At 47.3% G+C, this 13,923-nt stretch overlaps 1 protein-coding gene across 1 annotated transcript in view; it reads right to left on the bottom strand.

Annotated features, from left to right (window-relative positions):
* The window catches only part of NMT1 (N-myristoyltransferase 1), a 50,657-nt gene that overhangs the window by 18,814 nt on the left and 17,920 nt on the right, over positions 1–13,923 (bottom strand). Inside the window, exons 2-3 of the mRNA XM_025363875.1 lie at positions 9,252–9,360; positions 4,309–4,453 (exon numbers count right to left, since the gene is read on the bottom strand). Coding sequence (XP_025219660.1) covers positions 4,309–4,453; positions 9,252–9,360 — 254 coding nt within the window. The remainder of the gene's footprint in view (positions 1–4,308; positions 4,454–9,251; positions 9,361–13,923) is intronic.

Here is a 13,923-nt window from a genome sequence, read left to right as displayed (position 1 = left end):
GCCTTTCTTTTTTTTTTTTTTTTGAGACGGAGTCTCGCTCTGTCGCCCGGGCTGGAGTGCAGTGGCAGGATCTCGGCTCACTGCAAGCTCCGCCTCCCGGGTTCACGCCATTCTCCTGCCTCAGCCTCCCGAGTAGCTGGGACTACAGGCGCCAGCCACCTCGCCCGGCTAGTTTTTTGTATTTTTTAGTAGAGACGGGGTTTCACCGTGTTAGCCAGGATGGTCTCGATCTCCTGACCTGGTGATCCACCCGTCTCGGCCTCCCAAAGTGCTGGGATTACAGGCTTGAGCCACCGCGCCCGGCCAGGCCTTTCCTTTTTATTTATTTTTTAATCTTTGAGACAGGGACTCGCTCTGTCACCCAGGCTGGAGGGCAGTGGCACAATCATGGTTCACTCCAGCCTCGACCTCCAGGACTCAAGCGATCCTCCCACCTCAGCCTCCTGAGAAACTGGGACCACAGGCATGTGCTACCATGTCTGGCTAATTTTCTTTTTTTTCTTTTGAGACGGAGTCTTGCTGTGTCGCCCAGGCTGGAGTGCAGTGGCCAGATCTCAGCTTCTGCAAGCTCCGCCTCCCGGGTTTACGCCATTCTCCTGCCTTAGCCTCCCAAGTAGCTGGGACTACAGGTGCCCGCCACCTCGCCCGGCTAGTTTTTTGTATTTTTTTTAGTTTCACCGTGTTAGCCAGGATGGTCTTGATCTCCTGACCTTGTGATCCGCCCGTCTCGGCCTCCCAAAGTGCTGTGATTACAGGCTTGAGCCACCGCGCCCGGTCTGTCTGGCTAATTTTTAAATTTTTCTGTAGAGACGAGGTCTTACCCTGTTGTCCAGGCTGGTCTTGAGCTGCTGGGCTCAAGCAATCCTCCTGCTTTGGCCTCCCAAAGTGCTGGGATTACAGGCATTGAGCCATGACACCTGGCCTAAGAAGGCCTTTCCAAGCTTAAAATAAAAAACCTAGGATAATTTTAAGCTTCTAAAGAATTGCAGGTCTCAGCCAGGTGCAGTGGCTCACGCCTGTAATCCCAGCACTTTGGGAGGCTGAGACAGGAGGACAGCTTGAGCCTAAGAGTTTGAGACCAGCCTGGGCAACAGAGTGAAACCCTATCTCCACAAAAAATTTAAAAATTATCCAGGCATGGTGGCAGGCACCTGTAGTCCCAGCTACTCAGGAGTCTAAGGTAGGAGGACTGCTTGAGCCCAGGAGATCAAGGCTGTAGAAAGCCATATCATGCCACTGCACTCCAGCCTGGGCAGCAGAACGAGATCCTGTCTCAAGAAAATAAAAGAGGGCCGGGTGCAGTGGCTCACGCCTGTAATCCTAGCACTTTGGGAGGCTGAGGCAGGTGGATCATGAGGTCAGGAGTTCAAGACCAGCCTGGCCAAGATGGTGAAACACCATATCTACTAAAAATACAAAAATTAGCCAGGCGTGGTGGCGGGCGCCTATAATCCCAGCTACTTGGGAGGCTGAGGCAGAGAATAGCTTGAACCCAGAAGGCAGAGGTTGCAGTGAGCCGAGATTGCGCCACTGCACTCCGGCCTGGGTGACAGAGTGAGTGAGACTCTGTCTCAAAAATAAATAAAATAAATAAATAAATAAATAAATAAATAAATAAATAAATAAGAGAGACAAAGAGACTCGAAGGTCTCTTTAGTGGAATACCATCTAATTAAAACTCTCCCAAGAAGGTAGGGAGTGCTGTAAAAACACAATGCATGAGATTTATAATCATTAGTCCTCCATTTAAGTGAAAAAAAATTAGGGCAAGAAGCTATAGATAACACCACCCCTGAGAAAACTCAGAACTAGGGTGATGCCTCAGCCATGCAGGCTAACACGCCTGCCAAGGTGGCACTTTCTACAGGCTGACACAAACAAAGGAACCTAACTGGGGCTTGACTGACCCTGGACCTCAAAGACAGACTAGTCAGATGCTCAGGGCAACCGCTCTTCCACAGAGTCCCACACCACACACTGCACAGGAGGCAAAACCAGAAGAAATAAACCCAGACCTTGTTCCTTCTTCCTCAAAGTGTCAGGGCCCGTATGAGCAACTGTGTGGTTTTCTCTTGAGCTTTCTGAGAACTAAACTGAAGCACTTTCTACATTTACAGGTGAGAAGAAAACAAAGTATTGCTGGGCTGAAGAGGAACAGAAGCAAATTAATCCCAATCTGCCTCTTTTTTTTTTTTTTTTTTCTTTTTTTAATTTATTTTTGAGATGCAGTCTTGCTCTGCTGCCCAGGCTGGAGTGTAGTGGTGCAATCTCAGCTCACTGCAACCTCCGTCTCCCCAGGTTCAAGCAATTCTCCAGCCTCAGACTCTCAAGTAGCTGGGATCGCAGGCCCGTGCCACCACGCCCAGCTAGTTTTTGTATTTTTAGTAGAGACAAGGTTTTACCATGTTGGCCAGGCTGGTCTCAAACTCCTGACCTCAGGTGATCCGCCCGCCTCGGCCTCCCAAAGTGCTGGGATTACAGGCATGAGCCACTGCGCCTGGCCTCAATCTGCCTCTTTACCAGGAGACACTATCTGTGAAGAATGTAGCAAGGTTACTCATTTGCAAATTCCTCAGGAAAAATAAAATCAAACCAAAACTCCAAAATGCCATCTGAAAACACAGCCAAGATATATGGCAGCCACCACACAACACCTCATCAGGGATTTCATTTGGAGATAAGATGTGTGGCTCTCTACATCGTTCCTGCTCCTCAGCGAGAACCTGGTCACTGGGACCCCACCCTATGGCCCAAAGCCTTGCTGGAGGGCTTAGCCAGTGGGCCTGGGACCTGGCCGATTAGGGCAGCCAAACACACAAGGTGATGGGGGAATTGGCACCCCTCTTGTCCACCCAGGCAGTGCTCTGCTCTCCCTCACCTGTGAGGATGCACCTACTCAGCTTGCTTCTGTTGTGAAGAAGCTTCTGAGAACTGCATCCGCTCTAGAGCAGAGCTTCTCAAACTTTCAAAGTGGACAGAAATCCTCTGGCAGTTCTGATTCTGCAGCTTTGGGGTGGGGCCTGACAAATTGCATTTCTACTAGCAATTAGGCAATGCCCATCCTGCAGGTCTGCAGGCCTCATGGAGTAGCTGCTCCCAACCTCCGCAGCAGACAAATCTCCTTGGGCACAGCTGCCTTCTTCCCCTCACCAGTCTTTGGCCCTACCCTGCCTGGCCCTGCCCTAACCTCCTCCTCTGCACTGAACACACTAGTCAAGTCTCATTGTGTTTCTGGAGAGAAGTAGTAATGTGGATGAGCTGAAAGTCATTTACATTTGGTGTTGGAACATGTTTTTTTTTCAACATACTTACTTTCCCAGTCACAAAGAAAACAGGAACTAGGCCACCAATGGGTCCAGAATCATGATACAACCACTTCAGAAACTTTGTCAGCTGAGTCCTGAAGTTAGCCATCAAGGTTGGCTTGGCTCAGTCTTGGCAGGCACGTCTAACAGGATCCAGTCCCTTCTAGAATCCTTTTAGACAATCTGCTTATTCCACCCCTTTAGCAGTTCATTATAGCTTTTTAAGGGGTGTTGACGAAACCTATATATGATATTACCGATGTTGAACCATCACTGCTAAGCAACATCTCAAACCACTTTGCATTTAGTAAGCATGCATTGGCTAGGAGACAAAGGGGAAGAGGCTGGGGACTTTGCCCATTCCAGGAATAAACATGTGCCCAGACAAACAAGACAAACTCTCTATAAACCTAAATGGAAAAAAGACCTCTGGGCAGACATTTCCACTCTTCATGTGCCAACAGTTCTGTTTTTTGGGGGGTTTTTTGGTTTGTTCATTTTTTGAGTTGGGGGTCTCACTCCTGTCATGTAGGCTGGAGTGCGGTGGTGTGATCTCAGCTCACTGCTGCCTTGACCTCCCAGGTTCAAGCGATCTTCCCACCTCAGCCTCCTGAGTAGCTGGGACTACAGGTGCATTTTTTTTTTTTTTTTTTTCACTTTTTGTGGAAACAAGGTTCTCACTATGTTGCCCAGGCTAGTCTCGAACTTTTGGGCTCAAACAATCCTCCCACCTCAGTCTCCCAAAGTGCTGAGATTATAGGTGTGAGCCACTGCTGTTGGCAAGAATCATTATTTGTTCTCAATGTGTGCTGCTATAAAATGTTAAGGTCTCTGAATGATAGTCTTTATGCTGCATTTTAAAAGACCACCCTCTGAAAAACTACCAAGGAATTCCAGGACTCTACTGCCCTCCCTACAATAATTCAGCATGAAACCCTCATGAAGGCACAGCTGAGGCAGATCCATCACCCCGACCTGGCAAAGAAAGCGAGCATATACATACCCAGCTTGGGGACGGGCTGCGTATCCCAGAACTGGTAGCTTCGCTTGCTAGCCTCCTCCATGGTTTTGGCAGGTCCCTGACCCACTGAGAACAGCTCAATGGCCTTCTGTATTTCCTGGATCCTCTCTGCTGGCAAAGAGTTCATCTGGACAAGACAAAGTTGAGGAGAGAAAAGGCGCATTATATTAGTATGACTTTTGATTAATTATGAGTTCAACAGTTAAGGGGGGCTGGGTGCAGTGGCTCATGCCTGTAATCCTAGTACTTTGGGAGGCCAAGGCAGGTGGATCACTTGAGGTTAGGAGTTCGAGACCCACCCGACCAACATGGTGAAACCCTGTCTCTACTAAAAATACAAAAATTAGCCAGGTATGGTGGCAGGCACCTGTAATCCCAGCGATTTGGGGAGGCTGAGGCAGAAGAATTACTTCAAACTGGTAGGTGGAGGATGCAGTGAGCCGAGATGGTGCCATTGCACTCCAGCCTGGGTGACAAAGCTAGACTCCGTCTCAAAAAAAAAAAAAAAAGAGTGCTGGGCGCGGTGGTATAATCCTAGCACTTTGGGAGGCTGAGGGAGGTGGACTGCCTGAGCTCAGTAGTTCAAGACCAGCCTTGGCAACAGGGTGAAACCCTGTCTCTACTAAAATACAAAAAATTAGCCAGGCATGGCGGCACGTCCCTGTAATCCCAGCTACTCAGGAGGCTGAGACAGAATTGCTTGAACCTGGGAGGCAGATGTTGCAGTGAGTCAAGATTGCGCCACTGCAATCCAGCCTGGGTGACAGAGCAAGACTCTATCTCAAAAAAAAAAAAAAGAGTTATGAGGTACAACTCAAAGAATGGGTTTGGTTCCTCTGTCCTAATCCCAGAGGTCATTACAACCGAAGGAAAAGTGGTTGACAATGAGCTGTATGATGGGTGGGTGCTGCCTGCAGGGTTTCTCTCCTTACTAGTCTTATGTTGTTTGATGGCAAAAGTAATACATGCTCAATATAAATTTCAAATAATGCAGAAATGTGTAAGACACACAGAAAGTAAACACCCAACAATCCCATCCCCCAAATATAATGCTTGTCATCAACAGTCTTCACTCGGGAAGGTGAGAAGAGGCAAATATAATTCCAGACTTTTTTGCATGCAAGTTCCAAATGCACACACACACTTTTCAAAAACTAAAAGTGGATCATATAATATTATCGTACAAACTGCTCTTTAAAGCTATGTCTTAGAGACTTTTCCAGGTGAAAACACATGGACCTACCCATTCTACCAACTAAATCTGCTGTATCCACTGTATGTATGGACCACAGTATATTTAGCCAGCCCCCTACTCATGGGCATTTTAGTGATTTTGTTCTTCAGTAATACAACAATGTTGCAGTGAATTTCTTTTCGAGACAGGGTCTCACTCTGTCGCCTAGGCTGGAGTGCAGTGGCACAATTATGGCTCACTGCGGCCTCAACCTCATGGGCTGAAGGGATCCTCCCACTTCAGCTTCTTGAGTAGCTGGGCCTATAGGCATGGGCCACCAGGCCCAGATAATTTTTTTCTTTGTTTTTTTGTTGAGATGGGGGTCTCAATATGTTGCCCAGGCTGGCCTCGAACTCCTGGGCTCAAGCAATCTGCCCACCTCAGCCTCCCAAAATGCTGGGATTATAGGCCACCACACCTGGCATAAATTTTCTTATACATCTATTTTTACCCACTGGGATATATATTTCTGTAGGATGAAGTTAAGAAAGAGGCTTGCTGGGTCAAAAGGTACGCACTTTTGAAATTATTTATCATCAATTTGCTCTCTAAAAAGAGATTATCAATAATCCAATGAACAGTGTAAGAGAGTAGCTCCAGACCCTCACCGTTACATTTACCAAGCCTCAGTTGAGCGTGGTGGCTCACACCTGTAATCCCAGGACTTTGGGAGGCTGAGGCAGGAGGACTGCTTAAGCCCGGGAGTTCAAGGCCAGTCTGGGCAACATAGTGAGACCGTTGTCCCGATTAAAAAAAAAAAAAAGTTTACCAAGCCTTAATCTATACCAATCTAAGAGAAAAAACTATCGCTTTAATGGTCATTTCTTCCATTATGACTTTAACCATCTTATTCACTGATTAAACATTTTTTTCTTTTTGAACTGCCTATTCAATCATTTTAAACTAATACGTATGTTGCAAATATTTTCCCAGATTGTTGTTTATCTTTTGACTTCTACAAAGTTTTATATTTGTCAATTTCTGTTTTATGGCTTCTGGGTCCTATGTCAGACTTAGGTTAATAAAAATACATACATTTTCTTCTAATACTTTTATTTACTTTTCTATTTTTCACTTAGGTTATAAAGGAAAGCAACAATATAAACTAGTATGTTCATATTGCTTAGTCCTGGGAGGTGGCATTTTAATTTTCTTCCCCTTGCTGTTTATTAAATAAATTATCGGCCATGTATAGTGGCTCACTCCTGTAATCTCACCAACTTAGGAGGCCATGGCAGCTAGATCTCTTGAGCCTGAGTTAGAGATCAACCTGGACAACGTGGGGAGACCCCGTGTCTACAAACAATCAAAAAATGAGCCGGGTGTTGTGGTGTGCACCTGTAGTCCTGGCTACTTGGGAGGCTGAGGTGGGAAGACTGCTTGAGCCCAGGAGGATGAGGCTGCGGTCAGCCATGTTCGTACTGCTGCACTCCAACCTGAACGACAGAGTCTCAAAAATAAACTAAATAAATAAAAAGGGAAGACCCAGGCTGGGCGCGGTGGCTCACGCCTGTAATCCCAGCACTTTGGGAGGCTGAGGCGGGCAGATCAAGAGGTCAGGAGATCGAGACCATCCTGGCTAACACGGTGAAACCCCATCTCTACTAAAAACACAAAATATTAGCCGGGCATGTTGGCGGGCGCCTATAGTCCCAGATACTCGGGAGGCTGAGGCAGGAGAATGGCATGAACCCGGGAGGTGGAGCTCGCAGTGAGCCGAGATCGCGCCACTGCACTCCAGCCTGGGCGACAGAGCAAGACTCCGTCTCAAAAAAAAAAAAAAAAAAAAAAAAGGGGAAGACCCCCACCTACCTTGTAGGGATGGTGATGGTTGGTTTGGAGCTAATTTAAATGAAGTGCAACATGATATTAAATAATAATGGTATTTTTTTCATAGTGGGTTTTATATTTGAAATAGCAAAAAATTACTTGAAGTCATATCTCAATAAGGTAGTAGATTCAAGTTGAAGCATAACATTTGAGGCAGAAAGCAAAACGTGGGTATACCGGAATGAGAATGGACTTTTGCGAGGCTTATAAACTGTTTCAGAGGCAGTTCTTTTTTTTTTTTTTTTTTTTTTGGTTAAAAATTTTATTTATTTATTTATTTATTTATTTATTTATTTATTTGAGATGGAATCTCGCCCTATTGCCCAGGCTGAAGTGCAATGGTGCAATCTCGGCTCACTGCAACCTCTACCTCCTGGGTTCAAGCGATTCTCCTGCCTCAGCCTCTTGAGTAGCTGGGATTACAGGCACGCGCCACCACGCCTGGCTAATTTTTTTTTGTATCTTTAGTAGAGGTGGGGTTTCACCACGTTGGCCAGGCTGGTCTCAAACTCCTGACCTCGTGATCCACCCGCCCTGGCCTCCCAACATGCTGGGATTACAGGTGTGAGCCACCGTGACTGGCCACTTAATTTTTATTTTCTGAGGCAGAGTCCCACTGTGTTGCCCAGGCTGGAGTGCAGTGGCATGATCTCAGCTCACTGCAACCTCCGCCTCCTGGGTTTTCAAGCGATTCTCCTGCCTCAGCCCCCAAGTAGCTGGTATTACAGGCGCCTGCCACCACGCCCAGCTAATTTTTTGTATTTTTAGTAGAGATGGGGTTTCACCATGTTGGCCAGGCTGGTCTTGAACTCCTGACCTCAGGTGATCCACCCGCCTCGGCCACCCAAAGTGCTGAGATTACAGGCATGAGCCACCGTGCCTGGTCTCAGAGACAGTTTTAAAAGGTGAATTATGAATATGTTTGAGTTGTCCCCTTGCCCCTGTCAGCTACTTTGAGGAAGACAAGACTTACCTGAAATTGTTTTATTTTGTAATGATGTTTTATTTAAGAAACAAAACGATCCTTACCCATATCTCTGGGTTTCATGCCAGTGCATCACTCTCGGGTTGTAAGCCTTAGGCCAGTGGTTCTCACGGAGTAGAACTCAGAAAGACTCTGTGGGACTCATGGTTTTCATTATAAGGACTATGGCATTAAGAGAATGTTTGCAAATATATAAAGGTCTTAAGAAGAGGTCTCTGGCTGAATGCAGTGGCTCATGCTTGTAATCCCAGCACTCTGGGAGGCTGAGGCAGGAGGACTGCTTGAGCCCAGGAGTTCAAGACCCAGCTTGGGTAACACAGTGAGACTCCATCTCTACAAAAAATTAAAAAAAAAAAATTGGACAGGTGTGGTGGCATGTACCTGCAGTTCCAGCTACTTGGGAGGCTGAGGTGGGAGGATCACTTGAGCCCAGGAGTGGAGGCTGTAGTGAGCTATAATCATGCTCTGCACTCTAGCTTGGGCAACAGAGTAAGACCCTGTCTCAAAAAGAAAGGGGGGCCTTTCATTGTCAGAGCGGTGGGGACTTAAGACAGAGAACCACTGCTCTAGGCACCAGGAGCTGTCACACGTAGCTCCCCGGGGCACTGGCACAGCAGCACATGCAGTATGCACCTGTCCATTCTGATGGGCACCATGCTTGGGAGTCAGTGTCTGACTTGCCGTGTCTTTTAGGGTACTGAGAGCAGTTTCATCACCTAGGTCTAGGGCAGCAGAGGACAGCAGTGGGATCCAACTCTTCCATCTTGAAGTAATACCAGTGGAGAATGTCAATCCAAGTTGTTCCTATACATTCACCTCAAAACTCTCTCATGTGAAAAAGTGACTCAGTCACAAAAAACAGAGCCTCCTTGTTACCTTTACAGGCTGATCCTGGGTTGAATCTGTCTCACTGCCTTTTTCTTTCTTCTTTTTTTGTTTCTTTTTCTTCTTTTTGGCTCCAGTGTCATTGGCTGGACTCAAACCACTGTAACAAAAAGTAAATACTGATGCAGGATTTTAAAAAAAAATCTGTTTTGTGCTACCCATGACAAAGAGCTTTCTGTGGAGTCAGACCTTCCTTAATCAAGCCTTTGGCTTCAGAAGCAGGCTGAAGAACCCAGGTCCAGAAAGGGCATTTGGAGGACACCAGCACTCCTCCTGACTCGCGCCCCCTCGGCTTTCAGGGAGGGAGTGCTGGGCAAGGGATGTCCTATTTGTGTGAAAGGGCCTTTTCCGTTCTTGCTTTTATGTTGCTTATTTTCTTTAGATTGCCAGGGTAATGGCACCAAACGCAAATGATAATTGTTTTTTGTTTTTTTTTTTTTTTTTTAGACGGAGTCTCGCTGTGTCACCCAGGCTGGAGTGCAGTGGCGCGATCTCGGCTCACTGCAAGCTCCGCCTCCCGGGTTCACGCCATTCTCCTGCCTCAGCCTCCGAGTAGCTGGGACTACAGGCACCCGCCACCACGCCTGGCTAGTTTTTTGTATTTTGTAGTAGAGACGGGGTTTCACCGTGTTAGCCAGGATGGTCTCGATCTCCTGACCTCGTGATCCACCCGCCTCGGCCTCCCAAAGTGCTGGGATTACAGGCTTGAGCCACCGCGCCTGGCCGCAAATGATAATTGTTAACAAGGCATTCATACCACAATACTTCCTTGAACTCTGAATGTAAAAGGATGACAGCCAAAAGGCAGTGGTGGGCTTTCTGGAATGCGTTGCCCTTCCTTCCTCCACCTCCCAAATGTATTAGGTTTCATGATTTTCCCCAGTTGGATCTGGAGCACAAGACAGTACGAAAAGGGAGTGAGGGATGAGGAAAAAGGCACATTAACATTGCCGCAATTTGTGTCCAAAATGGTCAATCATGAGAAATGCCTAAATTGGCCAGGTGCAGTAGCTTAAACCTGTAATTCCAACACTTTGGGAGGCTGAGGCAGGTGGATCACTTGAGGTCAGGAGTTTGAGGCCAGACTGGCCAACATGGCAAAACCCTGTTTCTACTAGAAATACAAAAACTAGCTGGGGCCTGGTGGCACATGCCTGTACTCCCAGCTACTCAGGAGGCTGAGGCAGGAGAACCGCTTGAACCCGGGAGATGGAGGCTGCAGTGAGTTGAGATCACGTCACTGCACCCCAGCCTGGATGACAGAAACAGACCCTGTCTCAAAAAAAAAGGAAAAGGTGGCTGGGTGCAGTGGCCCACGCCTATAATCCCAGCACTTTGGGAGGCCAAGGCGGGCGGATCACGAGGTCAGGAGATCAAGACCATCCTGGCTAAGACGGTGAAACCCTGTCTCTACTTAAAATACAAAAAAGTAGCCGGGCGTGGTGGTGGGCGCCTGTAGTCCCAGCTACTCGGGAGGCTGAGGCAGAAGAATCGTGTGAACCCAGGAGGTGGAGCTTGCAGTGGGCCGAGATCATGCCACTGCACTCCAGCCTGGGCAACAGACGGAGAGACTCTGTCTCAAAAAAAAAGGAAAAGGCTGGGCGAGGTGGCTCACATTTGTAATCCCAGCACTTTGGGAGGCCGAGGCAGGCGGATCACCTGAGGCCTGGAGTTCAAGACCAGCCTGACCAACATGGAGAAAGTTTGTCTCTATTAAAAATACAAAATAAGCTGGGCGTGGTGGTGCATGCCTGTAATCCCAGCTACTCGGGAGGCTAAGGCAGGAGAATCGCTTGAACCCGGGAGGCGGAGGTTGCTGTGAGCCGAGATCGTGCCACTGCACTGCAGCCTGGGAAACAAGAGTGGAACTCCATCTCAAAAAAAAAAAAAAAAAAAAGGGAAAAAAAAGAAATGCCTAAATCAGGTCTGCAGAATTGAGGACAACTGTTGGAACTGTTGGCAAGCTCAGACTGAGGGATCACCACTGGCAAAACACAGCATTAAGAATCTTGGGAAACTAAAACAACAATAGCACCCAGTTACTCCTGCCATAGAGAGATCACAAGAAACATGTATGTGTGTATGCAAGTGTACATGTGTGCATGTGATCAAGGGGATTTCCTTATGCTGCTTTTCCCTACATGACACACCCAATCAATGAAGCAAATAGTTTCTTAGCCTCACTAATTTTGTTTTTAATTTAAAAAATAGGGTCTCCCTATGTTACCCAGGCTGGTCTCAAACTCTAGGTTTGAGTGATCCTCCTGCCTTGAACTCCCAAAGTTCTGGGATTACATGTGTGAGCCACCATGCTCAGCCTCTTAGCTACATTGAAAAGTCAAAACTGGCTGGGCGTGGTGGTTTATGCCTGTAATCCCAGCACTTTGGGAAGCCACAGCGGGCAGGTCATGAGGTCAGGAGTTCAAGACCAGCCTGACCAACATGGTGAAACCCCGTCTCGACTAAAAATACAAAATTAGCCAGGTGTGGTGGCACGTGCCTGTAATCCCAGCTACTTGGGAGGCTGAGGCAGGAGAACTGCTTGAGCCCGGGAGGCAGTGGTTGCAGTGAGCCAATGTCGTGCCATTGCACTCCAGCTCTGGGCGACAGAGCAAGACTCCATCTCAGAAAAAAAAAAAAGGCCAGGCGCGGTGGCTCACACCTGTAATCCCAGCACTCTGGGAGGCCGAGACGGGCGGATCACGAGGTCAGGAGATCGAGACCATCCTGGCTAACACGGTGAAACCCCATCTCTACTAAAAAAAAATACAAAAAACTAGCCGGACGAGGTGGCGGGCGCCTGTAGTCCCAGCTACTCGGGAGGCTGAGGCAGGAGAATGGCGTAAACCTGGGAGGCGGAGCTTGCAGTGAGCTGAGATCCGGCCACTGCACTCCAGCCTGGGTGACAGAGCAAGACTCCGTCTCAAAAAAAAAAAAAAAAAAAAGAAAAGAAAAAGAAAAAGCAAAGAAAAAAAAAAAGAAAAGTCAAAATTAGGAGTCCAACCTGAGTACAGTGAATCCTAATCTGTAGGATCAGCTAAATGCAGGGATAATTTTAACTGTATATTCTAGATAACCAATTCTCAAAGAATTGAAAGGTCTGGCATGGTGGGTTATGCCCACAATCCCAACACTTTGGGAGGCCGAGGCAGGCAGATCACTTGAGCTCAGGAGTCTGAGACCAGCCTGGGCAACATGGTGAAACCCTGTCTCTACCACAAATCCAAAAATTAGCCAGGTGTGGTGGTGCACACCTGTAGTCCCAACTACTTGGGAGGCTAAGTTGAGAGGGTGGCTTGAAGCCTGGGAGAAGGAGGCTGCAGTGAGCCAAAATCACACAACTATGCTCCAGCCTGGGCAATAGAGCCAGACACTGTCTCAAAAAAACAAAACAAAACAAAACAAAAAAAACCCCAAACCCCAAGAATTAAAACAACGTAAAATACATTTTTCCATTAACATTATGGTAAATACCATTTATAATTCAGAAAGACTTCAGGGTCTCAAAATGCCTGGGAGTTATTATAAATACTACTCTCATCTCACAGAGAGATACTGTATATATGCATATATACAGGGAGACAGTGATCTGAAATCACATGCTGCCATTTCCCATCATAGAACATCTTCAGATTCTCCTATCTCTTCCTGTTCCTGGGAGAAAGGCTCACATCCAGACTTCATGACCTTACCCATGGAGTTACCTCCAGCCTTTTCTGGATCTCTCTGCTTTCACAATCGTTCTGTATCACCTGAACTCTATATAGCTGTGGGACTCACCTCTGTGAAAACGGCTTTCCATGTGTCTCTCTCATGCTTGAAATCCTAGAGTGACGGCAGCTTCTTAACTTGGAAGGTGTCAAGCCCAATTTTTCCCTAGGCCCATCACCCTCAGTTCCCACTTACGCTGTCCACCCTTGCCTCCCACAGCTTCCATCTGGCCGGGCCTCTCAATGTCCCTGATGCAGAAAGACTGTGACAGGGAGAGATCCAGTTAAGTCTGGAGGTTCCTTTAGTCCAAGCATAAGGTAATGAAGTCTAGATACAAGTGCACCTACTTGGTATGATATTTAATGAGACCCAGAAGGCATTAACATAGAAGGAAGACTGAGAACATTCAAAGGGGAAATAAGGTAACTTCCTTAAAACCAGATGCTCAGCAAAACCCCCAAGGCCATGGCAAAGAACAGAAACCATAGAGTCATTTATGGCCTAAAGATAACTTCTTCTTAATAACTCAATTTTGTTATTGCACACAGGACCATCTGCAGCCTAGGACAACTCTGTGGTTTTCCTACTCCAGATATTTTCACATCAGTCTCAGGATTATGTGCAGTATTATAAGATTTAAAAACTTGGCCTGGCGCGGTGGCTCACGCCTGTAAACCCAGCACTTTGGGAGGCTGAGGTGGGTAGATCACCCAAGGTCGGGAGTTCAAGACCAGCCTGACCAACATGGAGAAACCCTGTCTCTACTAAAAACACAAAAATTAGCCAGGCGTGGTGGCGCATGCCTGTAATCCCAGCTACTCGAGAGGCTGAGGCAAGAGAATCGCTTGAACCCGGGAGGCGGAGGTTGCGGTGAGCTGAGATCACGCCATTGCACTCCAGCCTGGGCAAAAAGAGCGAAACTCCATCTCAAAAAAAAAAAAAAAAAAAAGGG

The sequence above is a fragment of the Theropithecus gelada genome, chromosome 16 (assembly GCF_003255815.1).
Source record: "Theropithecus gelada isolate Dixy chromosome 16, Tgel_1.0, whole genome shotgun sequence".
NCBI classification, from domain to species: Eukaryota; Metazoa; Chordata; class Mammalia; order Primates; family Cercopithecidae; genus Theropithecus; species Theropithecus gelada.
This window is presented reverse-complemented; position numbering and strand designations above follow the sequence as displayed.